This window comes from Synchiropus splendidus, chromosome 15 (assembly GCF_027744825.2).
Source record: "Synchiropus splendidus isolate RoL2022-P1 chromosome 15, RoL_Sspl_1.0, whole genome shotgun sequence".
Taxonomy (NCBI): domain Eukaryota; kingdom Metazoa; phylum Chordata; class Actinopteri; order Syngnathiformes; family Callionymidae; genus Synchiropus; species Synchiropus splendidus.
Genome location: NC_071348.1, coordinates 8337379 through 8353960, shown reverse-complemented (window position 1 = coordinate 8353960; position 16582 = coordinate 8337379). Strand labels below are relative to the sequence as shown.

Below are 16582 nucleotides of genomic sequence, written 5' to 3'. Positions count from 1 at the left end.
CTTTTAGTCCATTCTGCTCCACTGTGCTAAACTTTGTTGGTATTTTGTTACTTTGTCAGTTTTTGTTTGCTTACATCCCATTTCCTTCTCGATATCAATCGTTCCAGTCTACTAGTGGTGGGAGACGGGGGTACGTTGTGTTGGAGTTGTACATCTTTAATGTCCCTCCTTAACAGTCTTCCTTAAAAGTCCTCCTGGACTGACACTGAGGAAGTGCTTCACTTCCATATTGGCTACAGCAGGAGCTCAGCATAGCTATGAAATCTCAACAGAGGAGGGTATCCTGTATGCTAAAGGCAGGCTAGACAACCTGGCTCATCTTTAGCTTGGACAGTGTGAATTCCACCAGGTAAAGAATTGATGGAAAAATTATGTCACTTTTTTTTTCGACATGACACTTTTGCATTAGATATTATCAAAACTATTCAAGTTCCTGCAAAGTTTTTAGCTGCTCCTCCAGAGCAAGGTCTTTCAGTAGTTCCCAGCCATCGAAGCAAACTGTGATAAATGGATCTTGGACACTTTGGTTCAATTGCTATACTTTCAATAGGTTTCTCATTTTTATACAAGAAAATGAATGACGTTGGTAGTAACAGTAGACAAGGCAAAAGTGTGTTATGTTCCCTCACAACCAAAAACACACTTACCCCGGATTCCAGGAAAAAATATTAAGGCAAGAGTTTTTATCCAGGGTGTTATTTGGTCCATGACCCTCTGTGTGATTTGCATGAGCTTGCATGGTGGTAGTGACATCACAAGTCCGAGTGGATTTGGCAAATGAAGCATTTCCAGTGGGGCTATTTTTATAACTAAATTATTAACTATATGCATGAGCACTTCTCTCTCACAATCTGATATCTTTGTGGTGCTGTTTTTCCTTACAAGCTCCTTGTTTACCTCACTGTGCTTCAAGCACACTGATGACTGCAGAAAGGTAGGACTAAAAACTGCATTTATGCAGTTAGAATGGAATAAATAACTCATACTGCTTTCTTGCCTTGCTCTCTGTGGTTTGCCTGGCAGAAGAATTTTGAAATCATTTGTAGAAATGAGCTGCCGCTAAGAGCAGTGTAATGGACAGCTTGTTTCTGAAAACAGATCTGTAAAGGTGCCACTGATTCATGTTTAATTTACACATATTAAAGAATAAACAAAATAGTTTTCACTGTATATAATAGTTTTCACTATATATGTATATATATATATATATGTTTATGTTTTAAGTTGCCAAAAAGAGAAACAAATTATTCAACAATCTACCTACGATATTTTAAATAAGTCTGTTCATCTGTACATCATAACTAATAAAGTTGTGTTTGGATGTGTGAGAGAAGTGGCAGAAAGACAGTGTTACTTTCAAATGTGAGCTTTCATATCTTTACTCATTTCTGTGAATGCGCTTCTTTGTGGCATCACTGCTTTCATCTTACTTTTTCACTCCAACAACTCAGTGGGAGACGCTTCATCTCGCTGTAAGCAAAACAGAGATCCACTCTCAAACCAGACATAAATCAATACAGAGTGCTATTGTTGTTAAACAAAGAAGCATGTCACGCATGAGACCTGGTCACTGCCACTGTCAGGTCGAAATTGACCACCTGACAACTGCACTTATCCACACACAAGCCCAAGTTGGATAGCATCCCTGTTACTGTGGTTTTTCCTCATTCTAGCTCCTTCTTATTTAATCTAGATTAGACGAAGCCTTCAAACATTCTTTCTGATGTCTCTTGTGAGAGTTACTTTATTATTTAACATGCACATTTCACATTATTTAAATATAATTTTAGATATGGGTAAGAAATGTGCAAAACTTGCTTGTATCACTTCCCTAGAATGTGTGGCTCCATAATCAGAAGGAAAACTGTTTTGTATTTTACTCTAGTTCAGAGTGACACTAAATATCAACATATAAATAATGAAAACTACCTTCCCCGGAGTGCCAGAAGCTGCTTTATTATTGACACAAAAGGCACAACAATGAAGTACAATATGTGATTATTCAACATTCTCTGATATATGAATAGCCTGGAAGGATGAATGGATGGTGCCTTCTGCTTTCACACAGATTTCTGTTATAATGAGCTGTTCATTCCTCAGAATATCATATTGTTTTATGTTTAAAACATTGTTTTGAAACACTAACCAGTATACTTGCTACAGCCAAAGACAGATAATGCATGATATGACTTTTTATTTTTGGATTTCAGCACCTCAGCTGCTCCAAACCGATCCTATTTCTAAGAGTTTTTGAGGAGCTTTTATGAAAAATGTCAGTGCGAGGATGTTCTCAGAAAAAGTGACCTTTTAATTTACTCTGCGCTGGAGAGAGAAAGAAAAAAAAAAAGCTTTGGAGCAGTTCTCATCACAATCTGATTTTGGATTCTGGCCTCATCCCGGTGGTGTGGGACACGAGCAGACTGTCGACTCTTTACAGACCAGGTGGAGTTCTGAGCTTCTTTGATCATGTCATTGCTGCTCACAGACAGTTGATTTTAGAACTGCGAGGTTGCTATTATTCTGCGAGCGTGTTGGTTATTGCTGTCTTCCTAAGTCAATAACTAGCGTGGCTTTGTGGCCCCCTATAAAAAAGTAATGGCTTGCTGGTGATGTTGGGCACTTGTCCTGCTGCATAAACCTATAGAGCTGAAGCTTGAGGGCACTTTCTGATGGCTGGACATCCGCTGTCAGTATTTTCTGGTAGACAGCAGAATTCATTGTCCCATCAATCACTGCAAGTATTCTGGATCCGGAATCCGCAAAGTAGCTCCAGGCCGTCACTGCCACCACCATCTTTTGACTGTTGGCATGGTGTTTTTTTTTTCTTATTTTAACGCCAGATGTGACGGGTGGCATGCTTTCCAAAAGCATTCAACTTTGGTCTCATCGGTCCACAGCACAAATGTAAGATGATATCTTTAAATTTAATTTTATTTATTTTTTTGGCAGTAGTAGTTTTCATACTGGAACTCTACAATGGCTGCCATTTTGGCTCATTTTTTTGTCTTTCAATTGAGTCAATGTGTGTATTTGACCTTACTAGTATCAGATCAGACCTGACCTCATGAGGTCACGGCAGAACTACAAAATGACTGCACTTTTTTCATCGTCCATTACTGTTTCAATTCGAAAAAAAAAACCAAAAAAAAAAACCTGTTGTAGTCAAGACACACACACACACACACACACACACAACCAAGACATTATCGAGACTGGGGAGTATTGAGACCGAGACAAGACCAACTTATTTGGACAGCAAAACTAAGACTTAAGATATTTCGGGGTCGAGACGGAAGACAAGACCAAGACAGTATATATGTTTATAAGGAGTCTCAAACATATCCACGAATGAGCAGCTGGGTGCAGTCACACATTGGTTAACCAAACAGGTGTCTGTTGTAACAAGCAGCACCAGTCTGACAATTAACGTTATTGGTGTTTGGGTATCCTTCAGTTCAGTTGCAACAGAAGCCGGCACCTACTGTTGTGGATCAGTTTAAGACCCCAAATATATAAAGCAAGAATCCTGCTTATCAACTATGACAATTGTTTCTGTCAGTCTTGACCTGTCTTGAATATATATCCTGAGTCCCCCCAGTCCAAGGCCGAAAGAAGATCATGTAAAAATGCTTTTCAGACCAAAACCCTAAAAGTGTAGGGTGTAGGTATTCATTTTGATTCATGTAGATCATCTTTAAATGAAATTTATAGTTCAATGACATGTGACATATAACCAGACTTGGAGCTGAGAGAGCCCAGTTGGCTGGGTTATCAAATACTATGTATGACGCAAATAATATCATGGTGTTGTTCGCCTATTTTCTGCTTTTTTTTTATAATACTGTATTTAGCCACTTACTTTTGGCCTGATGGCCCCCACAACTCTCATGGTACACATTGTGGCCCCTTTGGAAATGAAATTGGCCAACCCTGTCCCAGATGGTTTCAAATATGAAATTAAATAAGGTATACTTGCAATATAAACACACACAAATGTGGTTTTAGGCATGTTTCAAATCTTATTTTTGTGAAACAGAACCCAAAAAAAGGGGATGTATTGAAGCAAGCAGAAGGCGCTCAGGAACCCACGGTGCTCACAAAGCATCTGTGAGGCTTTGGCAATGTATCTCTGGCAGCTCTGTCGTGTGCCAATTCAGGCATGTGTAATAACAGACGGACAGGGCACGTCCTCGGTCTGGTACTAATTCAAGCTGCAAATAAAGCAGCCCCAATTATGTAACAGGAGGGTAGAACATGACCACGTGTGATGCCTGTTGTTTCATTCAACCTTGCCTGCTGTCCAATTTTTAATTCTCTAACCTTCCTCTTCTGTTGTTTTCCTTCCAGTCCGTACGGCTCTCATCGCTATAATCGGGTTCATGCCAACCAAAGGAGAGGGTGCAATAGGATCTCTTGATTATACGCCGGAGGAGAGGCGGGCGCTTGCCAAAAAGTAAGCTGAAGTAACTGAAACCCTTTTGCATGCTTCCTCTCTGGACCTCCTGCTGGGAGTGGTGTGACGCAACACCCTCAGTGACTTCTAGAGACTGACTTGTTATTATCTGACCCACTGACCCAATGGCTACATGAGAGGTCCGTCCGGAAATTGGTCACTCATTATCCTGATACCCCAGTTTTTGTTCGGCAGTGGGCCATAATATGATGGCTTATAATCAGCCCTTTGCAGTGTGTATGTTAATTTTATATGAACAGTTTGTGTAATAGTCTCCGGAGCCTGGATATATCATGCCTTGTTACTGAACAAGCAAAGCGACTGGCTCAGTGATTAAACCCGGTCTTTAGGGGAGGCATGAGTGGGCATGCTGCTGCTTTTTCGCTCCGCGTTTCCCTCTGAGAAACGCCACCGAAGTAGGGAGCCCCCTCAGTCTCTCTTCTATTAGCAGAAGAGACAGGGGGCCTTCATCAGCCGGAGATTTCATTAGCACATGTAGATGAGAAAGACAAGAACATGCACTTTGCTATAAATACAAGCAGCGAGGAAGCTTGAGTTAGTACTTTGCTTTCGTCTCCACGCTCCAGAGAGTACGAGTTGTCACTTACCGTGGAGTCCCCTCACAGCTGGAGAGTGTTCTGTCTAATAGTTTGAAACTTTAGTCTGTTTATCATGCAGAAAAAGAGGCCAACAGGAAGTGTGCCAACTTAGGTGTGGGAACACAAACAAAGGCTCGCTGCAGATAAAGGCTTGGGAATGAATATTAAAAGTGTCAATCACAGCTGACACCTGTGTATACGTGCTACTTAGCGGGGACCTACTTTTTAATATGGCTGCCGTGACAAAGGAGATGTTCAAAGGGGCGAAAAAAAAGTATGTGTGTGCTTTGGTTCTGCTAAGCCTTTGTCGTACACTTCAAGCTATATTATCCCTTTATTCAGACGTTTGTGGGTCTGTCTTCACAAACAGCCCAAACTCACTGTGACGTTAAATTCAGCTGGCGCTAAGACAACAGGTGCAGACGGATTGAATGTTATTTTTAAAACGCATGTTCACTGTTTCTCACTTAATCACCCTGTGTGGGTTTATTTTATTTTGGGTATGTTTTTGTTGATATAGGGCCTGATATACTTACGTTCTGTTGCAACTTTTCTTGGTGAAAAACCAATGTGTTGGCTCCAGATGGTGTATAGGAAGTAAAAATGCTATTTAAAAATCAAATATGGAAGCACACAGTGTGACACATCTTATTTAATTTAAGTTTGGCTGTGGAGACATGGCTGGGTGCGGTTGCTGAAAAGAAGAGCCTCCTGGCTCCGGAAGGTTGACAGCCGCAGGGAATAGCTGTACGCATGACTGCGTCCTGTGCACGCTGAAGTGATTTTAATTTTAAAACATGTTTCATTTTCGTCTGCTGACATCCACCAGCTATAATCATCATGTAAGTCTCGACTTTGGGTGCGTCCAGCTCGGACCCACCCGGGGATCTGAAGGTCCTGCCTGGCTTGTTGGTTGGTCAGTCGTTCAATGTATTCAGGAGCTGGCACAGGACAGGCTAAACTCACTGTTGAGTTCTTGACAAGTTGGAGGCGTGCACATTGGAAATAAGACTGAAAGTAGAATCTTGTGGAGTGCCACAGGTAAATGAAGCTGTGGATGATGGGACATTGCCTTTGGTGGTGGAAGACGTCGTGCCTGATAGATAAACCAACAATGTGAATCGTCTTTGATCCTTGCCCAGGAGTTTAGATGGTCCATTAAAACTGCATTATCAACACTTGAAAGCTGCACTGAGTTCTAAAAGAATTCAAATGGCGCTTTCACCATTGTCTGCTGCTTAGTGGAGGTCTTTGGTTACTTTGTGCAAGGCCGTTTCAGTGCCATGTGATCATCTGAAACATTTTTTTTTCAAAAGTTTTAATGCATGAAATCTAAACTTTGGGAAGTCGCCAATATTTCTAGAACCGTGGTTGAAAGAAACAGATTTTACTTGGGGAGAAGTTGGATCGTTGCTGGTTTAAAAGCTAAAAGAGAGAGACAGGTAATGATTATCAGATTCTTAGTTTCGAGTTAGGAAATAGCCCCTTACGACAGACCCAATAAACAATTCATTAGTCCAAAAGTAGTGTGTTGAAAATCGAATCTACTTTTGAGTCACGGCATGGAATTTATGAGACAACTTGGATCTGTGCAGAAAAAAATCATTAAATCAGAGAAAAAACTGATTTAAAAAAATAGCCACAGGTGTGAGAAATGGGGTGGAGAAATCAAGCTCCCCCACATTCGACAATAGTGTTGAAGAATGGAGCATTTATGCTTCATGACTCAGAACAGCTTTGATTTCCACTTTTCTCAACTCCTTTTGGGGTAATACACCAATTTATCACTCCCACACAGCCAACACGCAGCTTCCTCTTTTAATCCTTAACCTTTGAGTTGCTGCTGAAGATTGTCTGCATGAGCTGCTAAGAACTGATGAGACCACATCTGTTGGTCCAACACTAAATCCCCCTGATTGGACTTGCTATTTGAATTTAGTGGTTAAAAGGTTACATGAGATCATATTTTTGCTCCACAAGCGCAGCTTCACCGGGCGATGGAAGAGTTTCTTGACTGTTATTAGTGGAATAACTCCTCCCTGCTGTTTCAGACTGTTTACCATCAGACCAATTATTTGAAAATGTATGATGTTGCCATGCCATAATCATTCATTTTTACCGTCCCAGATGCCCTCATTTCCCCACCCAGGAGGCATTCATACATGACTGCTTATCATTTTATTGCCCCTGGGAAAGCGGTAAGGTCAAGGCTGGAGCATTTATAACATTAATTGGTGGTGAACGGTGATTTAGAACCAATATCTTCAGCTGTTTGCCAAATTCCTGGAGTTTTTTTCAGAAGAATTAGTCAACTTTATGTGTCGCAAGAGCTTGTGTGCGAGATAAGCAAATAAACCTATCATAGAATCAGAACATTATGACCTCTTGGCTAATATTCTGAGGATATACAAGTCAGTAGTTGTTCTCCTCAAACAAGTGTTTTTAGCAGCATGATCCTGCTTTAGGGATTACATGGTCTTCAGCAAATCTTGAATTGGCGGTCATCATTTGTGCTTTCAATATCAAAGCAGAGCCTGAACTGGAATATATTATCCTTTCGTAGAAACTTAGTTTTCCCTTTCTGATGTGTTCCATTTGCGCTTGGAACCCGGAAATGATCAGTTACATCCACTGGTTACTTCACCTGATTTCCTTGTTGGAATTGAGTGTATGCAATACCAGATGGCTAGTAGAAATGTTGAAACAATAAAATGTGGCTAATGAAACAAATACTTTCTGGAAAATTTGGTGTTTCCTCTTCATGTATTGATCCAGAAGTCGCATATGTCTGGACAAGACACATGCGAGCTGGGAATATCAAGAACCGCAAAGTGCTGACCAGTCAGGGATTCTTTGCTCAACTAGAACAGAGTCTGTGACTATAAGACCAAAAGTGTACTGGTTCTCTGTGTTCCTGTTATCTGAAATGGAAAGGAGTCCATTCACTTAAGCGGCAGCTGTGGAATTTATGTTGAAAGTAGAAAAAGGAAGGCGAAAGAAAGGGGCACTTATTGCACTGAATGGCTGTTTTTTCTTTGTGAACAAAAACCATTTCACCTGATAGACGACTTGTTTTCTCATTGAACAAATGTCGGCCCAAGCTAAACAGGTGCTTGCTATCAATGCTCATAAGAGCCAATGGCGATCTGCTCGCTGTGTCTTTACTCCCGTTAGCAATAGGTTGATTTCTAGCGTACCCAGTGGGGATGTGGTTTCTTAAGTGATGAATGAGGTTCAACCAGTTGCCAAAAGACTTAGTTTGTCCATAAATACATTTGAAATGGGTGTTGTTGTGCAGATGCATTTGCTGAGTCAGTCATGGCTGGTCAGTCAACACTGTCTTATGTCGGAGAAGAAGGAGACCGTGACTGGTTTAATATGGTTTTACAGATGATAATTGGCCTTTTAGTCAGTTGAGGACTCTTTAATGCAAACGTTACAAGTGGCAAAGTAGTTACTTGGAACTTTTGATTGATGCAGTAACAAGTGTAAGATTTGGCAGCCCATTCCTGCTGTTTGGTGTGTCACATGAGTGGCAGTCCAAGTTCAATTGCTGCCGAGCCTTGCTGCTGTTCGGCTGGGAAACCTTGAGCTCCCTCTCCGCAAACATTACCACATGCCGCGCGCTGTTCTTAAGCAGTCGGACCGACCTTCCAGAAGCCGTCTCCGTCATGGCCATTGGAGTATCAACTGCCATTTTGAGGCTGAGTCATAGCGAGAACACGCACTGCTGTGCTGCTCCACTGAGCTCTTGTGTCCATTTAAAGGCCCCTGAAATTACCGTGATATTTAATCAATGGGAAGGATTTATGAAGGATAGTGCTTTGTGCTTTCTACCACACGAAACGTTGAAAATTCTAAAACTTATTTTTCCAACTTGATTACAGTAGTATTGATCACTGATGTGAGTCAGCGGTGTGGACTTGGTCTCAGCTGTAGATAACATTTTGGCACAGAGATTACAACGGCACTTCTGATACTGGAAGCTGCAGTTGCACTCCGAAAGCTGCTTCTTGGTCTCTTAGCTTTGCGGGAGGAGTCCTTGTTTATCTACCAGATTAGATCACCAAGCTATGTTATTGACTCTCCCTCCTTTTCTCTCCTTTATTGCCGTTTGGTGCTGCACCTGCAATTTCTGCTCTGTTTTTCCAAAATACTTGAGGAAATGAAGTTTTCTTATTTGAAGAGATTGAAACATTGTTTGTGTTCATAATCAGGTCTACGCAACTGGCCAAGGACGCAGCAGAACCTGACTTAAAAAAAAAAAAAAAAAAAAATGGAAAAGTGATTTCTTGACTCATGCTTTCATAATTTATGCATGAGCTTATTCATTCACAATAGTTTGATCAAATTGATTTCATTTTATTTTGATTTGAAGTCAAGGATGAAGAGCACATTACTGCTTTCATGAATCTTGATGAGCCGTCTGCGGTCGTAAGTTCACCACAAGTAAATGAAACTATACCTGAAAAGTTAGAAGACGCTATATGCAGTTTGTATGGAGGGAAGATCTGTTGACTTCAAATGATGAAATGAGGTCTCTTGAAGTGTTACCTGCAGAGTGTGTCTCATGAAGTCACTGTGAATGTGCCTTCATTAGCAGGTTGTTGTCCTCATTGTCAGCAAACAACCACCCAAACTTCATGTCCCACTCCCCACAGTGTAGTAAGTTCTGTCATGGTGAAGATCTGAACATAAACCGCTGCTCCTTTAACCTCTGGTATACAGACAGTTGGTCCAGTGAGGGGCCGTTTCCAAACAAACCAATTGCTCAAATGATAGCTGCTGATAATGTGAGGTACCATCAGCCGAACATGAAGCCCATGTGGTCCCCCTCTGTAAGCTGTTCTGGTCCGGTGGTGGTCAGCCAAACCCTGTCGGTAATCCCACTTCTGCAGTGGCTGTAATCCAGCGCAATTAATGAAATGGTATTTTAAGTGAACTGTCATGTTGCCGCGTCTCTCCTTGCAACCTCGAGGTGTGGGAACTCATCAGTGTTTATGTGGTGTTTTCTCAAAGCGACAAGCATCCCTCCTCTTTGCAGCTGTAGCATCCATTAGCTGCTGCAAGGGATGATTAGCTTTTCTCAGAAAAAAAATCGGCGGCGCTCTTTGAAGTCTCATCTATTTTTGTTTCGCATCCGACAAGAGTTGCGCATGAACCCGGTGTGGGGGGGTTGGATGTCGCTGTGAAGAGTGTAGTGTGTTGCTACGCCATACTGCACTAACAGAGAAGGGAGACCTTATGGTACTGTTGATGACGTGCTCATCCACTTTGTTTTAAGAGTTATTGATTCTGTTTAACTTAAAGAATCGACGTGACTAACAGTAAAACTCTAGTGTGAATCAGATGACAGTCTGACCTGCAGTGCATCTTTAATGTGGCTCAGCATCAAACAGTGTTGACTTGCTACAAGTGTGCTGCCCCTCACTTTCGCTTGGTGGAACTTCTGTTTTATCACTGTTGACAGCGAGTCTCTTCAAAAGACCCAGCGAGGACCAGGGATTGCTCATGTCCTGAGGCGCTATAGACGATTCGGTTTGATTACAGTTTGGATCTTATTTTTATAGTGTCCCATTAGAGGTGATAAAATTATCCGAGCCGCTTTTGCCTCTGCTTTGACCTCGCCGATCTCATTAGACGCCTCTATTTAGGATGCAAGGATCCTCCTCACCGCCTTACAACACACAGACTACCATCTGGGAAAAGTGAAATTGAACTCTTCGGCCACATGTTCTGGGGTTGTCTTGTGCTTCACACAGAAGCATAATAATATTGGCATGCCCCCAATGGCAAAGGTGGAAAGTAAGGTACAAATACAGCATCACTGTACTCAGATTATTTTGCTGCAGTTTGTATTTTATCTTGTGTGTACTAATGTCTGTATAGCTGGATGAATATAAATGTGTACGATGATTTTTAGGTTACATTATTATGTTGCATTTTTACGCTTTTACTGAAGTACAAAAGCTTTCTAAATAAAAATCTTTTTATTTATTTATTTTTTACTTTTACTCAAGTGGTATTTTACTTGATCAGAGTCCTACCCGAGTGACCTAGAAACCTGGCTGTCTTGTGACAATTCTTACTAAGACTTCATGCAGTTATTAATGTTTGTTCAATAATGTGAAAAACAGAAATCTCACCTTTCTGCCATCTTGTCAAATGCTGCTGAAGAAGATGAAAGGGAAGGTGCAATCTGATTTAATGTCAGAGAACTAAGGGGGGTCAGTTGCATCCCACGCTGAATTTCAAACAAGCACACAGCTCATTGACTTTCTTCAAATGACTTGGGGGGGAAAAAAAAGAGCACTTACAAAACCAATTCACTTTGTTCCTGGTAATCATATTTGAACACCCCAAAAATGCATCTCTCTCAATCACACTTCTGCTTCCTAGCCAATTCCAAACCTGACATTAGCTTATCGGCACACACCAAACACAGCGGCGTGGCATCGGCTGTCCTGACTGTCTACACTTGTTCTGTAATGTCTCCTTATCTGGGAAGATGTGTTACCTGCCATCACTCTTCTGTGTGTACCGGAGTGTGAGCCAACTAACAGACACCGACTTGGCGGGACTGCGAAGATAGTGTCCCAACTCTGTCACTGTTGCCACGGTCCACCTGCTCGACGTTGTGGAAGGCCCGTAATTGTTCTTGATAATTAATTACAAACACAAGCCGGCGTATAATTGCATCAGATAGAGGGAGACGGCTCAGTGGAATGTAATTATTGTAGCAGCTGGCAGGTCCATTTCTTTGTAAACTTGGCTGTTGAGAGTGAGCTGGAGTGACAAGTGCGTCACCCGCCAGGTGATAATCTTCATAAACAGAATCATCATGCTCTAATTGAACCCCTGCGACTGTTTTTTGTTGCCATCATGAGCAGATCGAGGAGAAAAAAAAAACATTTTTTTGCTGTGATATTTTCAACAAAGTATTTTCTACAGAGTACAGGGGATGTTCTGTCTCAGATAAAAGACTGAGTGGCTGCAGAATCATACAATGGCTGTCGGAATTGTGGCAAACTAGTGACCCAGTGATGGCACCAATTGCCTTATGTATGAAATTACAGATGGGCGATAACTTATCGTAAACTATATACCGCCAAACACAATCTCCACCATGGCAATTCTATATCTCATGATAAATTCAGTAAACACGGCAGCATTGGACTTACACATGTGAACACGACGAGACCGTGACAAGACCGGCGTGTGAGCACTGTGGAGAGTGTGGTGGACTTTGTTTCACAATCGTAGTTTTAAACTTATTTTTAATACAGGGAACCTTTGATAATGACACTGGTCGACTCTGAGTCTCTGGATCCCTGTTTGTTTTATTAGATGGAGTGGTCCTCATAGGTTCTCTGATGCGGTCGTCTGCCTTGGTTCATATCAACACATGCAGGTCTCCTGCTGCGCTGGCGCCTCGGCGAAACACCGTGGTGAAAATAGTTGGACATTGGAAGGGACATCCTGTATTGGCGGCGACGTCCTCTTCCGCGTCCCCGATTGGCGTTCACTGATCGTGGACACACTCTCACAGGCAGCACCAATGCTACAACCCGGCATCAGTTAGGGACCATCAACAAATTCTAAAGCGGTCAATGTATTAGTGAACTCTTCCAATAAGACAATGAAAAACAACCATATTAGGAGAGAGAATTGTTTTTCATCACACAAGGCAAAGGACTGACAGTTTGTATAATGATTTGGAGAATAGAATATGACTAAATGATTGTTTATTCACATTATTTCTAATATTTCTTCAATAGCATCTATGAAATGTGTCCAGAATGGTCCATAGTTCAAGTCAACTGTTAAGAGAGATGAGATACAGCAGACAGACTGCTCAATTTAACCCCTTAATAAAGCTGGTAGAGCAGTCTGTCAGACACCACTGGCTTCTACAAGAGATGTGAAACATTGAATTTCTCATCGCTACACTTTGTTAACCATTATATTTAAACATAAACTAATAATGATGTTGAAGACAAACCCCACTAATAATTTTTTTTCAAGGGAGACTGCTGTGTGTACCACACATGGAATAGAATGAAAATGTATTTATCATGAACATATATTGTGATAACCTTTTTTGTCCATATCGCCCATCCTTAGTGGGCACTTAGGCTTTTAAGAACAAAGTAAAGAGGATGTTTGATCTCAGACTGTGTAGCCACAGAATCACACAGTGAAATGTTGAATGAAATGATGGTCATTTTGGCAAATTAGCAACCCACCAATGGCCTTGTGTATGGAATTTGGAGTAGAATTCTAATTTTGAAATAGTTTCTTGGGACAATTTTCTTGCTCAGTAAGCCTACCTTGTGCTTCTCAGTGTAATGAATGAGTTATGACTTTAGTCACCAACGTAGCCTGACCTCACCGTGTGCCCGTTCCCCGGCAGGTCCCAGGACTTCTGCTGCGAGGCTTGCGACTGCTCAATGCGCACTGCTCTGCTCCCTCTGACCCCCAACAGCAACCCCAGGCCGGAGGACCACCAGGCAAAGAAACTGGCCCTGCAAATCAACTTCAAGGTTCAGCATCACTTTAAGGAGCTCTCGTTTCCATGGTTTCCTCCTTGGCTTTGAGCTTTCGCTATCAAATCATCACGGCAACATAAGTGCTCCTCTTTAAGCAATGAATCTCCTTGTTCCCGAATGATTCAAAAGAAACTCCTCTGTTGATTACATGTACAAAGACTTGGACTTTTAATTACAACTTTTGCTTTAGCTTTCATCGTGATGAATTACCAGTCTATAACTAGTTTGTGATCTTCTTCACTGGGCAAATGAGCTGCCACCATCGCTGCCACCGACTCAAACCAGCATTTATTGTGGAGACTGTTAGAAGCAGTATCTACCTGGCAACAATTCATAGTGAACATAGATGAACCCAGTGTTGCTTCCAGGAGTTTTATTACCTCATACAACTGCAGTCGTGTTCCGATCCTTCTAAATCTACACCACCCCTCCGGGGTGTTAGCGGGGGAGCTGAGGCTGCTGGGTAACCTGTGCCCTCACATGCAGGCGGTGCCGTCCAGACGGAGCTCTGAGAGTGCAGCAGCGGGAGCAAGCAGCCACCCTCCCTCTGGCTCGAAGGAAGACACTTCTGCGGGACAGCAGGCTGCAGGAGGACTCAGCCAAGACCAGGCAAGTCTGCCCCTGCTTCGACAGCGGACCTGGAAAACTGTCTATAAAAGCATCCGTTTCACTCAGGTTTTATCGCTGTTTTAAAGGTCACAGTTAACTGATGCTAATTTAGCTATCATCAGCTCTTTCTTACTGCATCTGTCTTGATTATGCACGCCTTTCTGTTACTATTCATGTCTTCTCATTTGGTCTGTCCATCATTCTAGTATTCCTTTTCCTTCCTTCCGACATTCTCATGATCTTTTGTCTAGGAACTATTTGGATTTAAATGTTGTCTCTATTTTGCTCTTTGCCTGCGCTCTCCTCTATCATGGCGTACATTCCACCATTCCTATGGGCCAGTAGGCTCTTAATGTACCTCAGCATAGGGCTCCAACTACCAATATGGGAGCACCCGAAAAAATCTAGCCGAGAGGCTCTTAACATTGAACTGTCTGGAATCATTGCTGTTCAAGTTGAAGTGGAGTTTTTGAAATCATCACACAAGTGATTGGAGTCAGCACCTCCATTTAGGATTCCTCACATGACTTCTGTCTTCCCCTTTCCAAGTAAACGCTGAAGACATTTTGTACTTCACAGTGACTTTTTATTCCTGAACTCCAAAGTGAAAATCACTCGATCATTTCTTAACTGTTGAGCTGCCCGCCGTCTTCATGTACCGCCTTCAAAGAGACTCGGAGATGACCCGTCAAATCCCCTCCTGTGACAGGAAGACTGCGTGTTAGCATGCGAGCGCATCTGTGTTTGTGAAACCCAGCAAATGAACGAGGCGTGATCTGCTCTGCAAAAAAAAAAAAGGAAAAATAAAAGGAAAGACATCAGAAGGTACCGTGAGTTCTGGACTATAAGCTGCTACTTTTTTCTCGCGGTCTGAATCTTGTGGCTAATGCATGGATTTTTACGGACTGAATGAGCCTCACGCTGTTGACGCTGAAATCACAGGTGTTTTGTGTACCTTAAAGCGCTCAAAATGCGCTGTATTTGCCTGCGTGTCCGAAGCTCCGCCCACAGAGCCGATCTCCTGGAGGACTGGAGACAAGAAGGAGCAGCTGAGACCGGCTGTGGTGTCAGAACTTGGGACACGTGGGCGAAAACAGCGCATTTTGAGCGCTTTAATGTCAATAAAAAATGTGAGGAGTTCATGATTCAAGTTCAGAACATTGCCCAGTTTGTTTAATGAGTCAGTCTCCATGCTGGACCCGGTTTTCCACCGTTTGGTTGTGATCCTCATGCACTTTTAAACCACATATGAGGAAATTGCTGACCTTTCTTAGCTCTAGACAGCACCGGCTTATAGACCAGTGTGGCTTACGTAGGAACAAGATCTGTTTTCCGTCACAAATTTAGTGGGCGTGGCTTATATTCCAGTACTTTCTATAGTGGAAGTTTACCACATACCATTCAGTACAGCCGGAATAAAGCATTGCCACCTTTTGTCCCGTTGTGCTCAATGCTATCAATGAGATTTCAAATGCTGAAAGGATATTGAATCAAACAGTGGCTGCCGGTGGTCTGCGCCTAGTGAGCGCTTTTCTCCTTTCTTTTTCATTCAGTCTTTGTCCAGCAATGTGTGAAAACGAAACTGTGCTTATCCTGAAGTGGAGCACCGTCTGTGATATAACATTTGTTTTGTTCTCGATTCTTGTTTAATTTATTGGTGTGCCGTTTAATAGCCACACTTCCAACAGCCTGCCGGCGCTCCGAGGAGTCTGTGAACAGCAATGCTGGGCCACAGCTGGTCGTCTTTGTTCTTCTGTTTGTGTTGATTTACGGTGACAAATTCAAAGTGCTATGTGTTACATTCTCATCTATGAATTATTCAGTCAAAAAATACTGACAAAGGTCATGGTTTCTGTTACGCTAATGTGTCATGAGAGGTTAAAAAACAAGCGTCATAAAGCATCAATCGCCTCGGCTTCACTGCATATTTTGGTCTGTGTGCTCTGGTAGGGAAGTTTAAATCTGATACATAGTAAACTGTCACATTTGAAGAGTCGCTCTTCAATAGTAGCATTTCATTCAGAGAGCTCGGTGAAACTTGGTGGCCGTGAGGATCATATCTGGTGTGTCTCTTCATCTTCACCAGTGTAATCCAGATGTTTCTGCCTAAGAGGATTGCTACGCTGTGCAGCTGGGGGTCATCTTAGCTGAGTGTTTCTGGGTTCACCTCGTCCAAAGTAGGAACATCTGCGAGTGAAGAGGAGACTGCTCCTGACACCGTGCCCTTGGTCTTGTTTACTGCATCCTCAGAAGATCTTCGGATTGTTAGACAACTCTCCAGATCCGTCGACTGGGATCAGCACGTCCCCGGATATCGCCGCTGTAGTAAAGTCGTAACGCTGGAAAGACTATCTGGACACCCGCTCATAAAT

General features: G+C 42.3%; 1 protein-coding gene across 3 annotated transcripts in view; it reads left to right on the top strand.

Annotated features, from left to right (window-relative positions):
- ube2j1 (ubiquitin-conjugating enzyme E2, J1) overlaps positions 1-16582 on the top strand; it is a 34300-nt gene that overhangs the window by 16161 nt on the left and 1557 nt on the right. For all 3 annotated transcript variants that reach the window (XM_053887135.1, XM_053887136.1, XM_053887134.1), the window contains exons 7-9: positions 4348-4453; positions 13466-13595; positions 14088-14210. In XM_053887135.1, coding sequence (XP_053743110.1) covers positions 4348-4453; positions 13466-13595; positions 14088-14210 — 359 coding nt within the window. The remainder of the gene's footprint in view (positions 1-4347; positions 4454-13465; positions 13596-14087; positions 14211-16582) is intronic.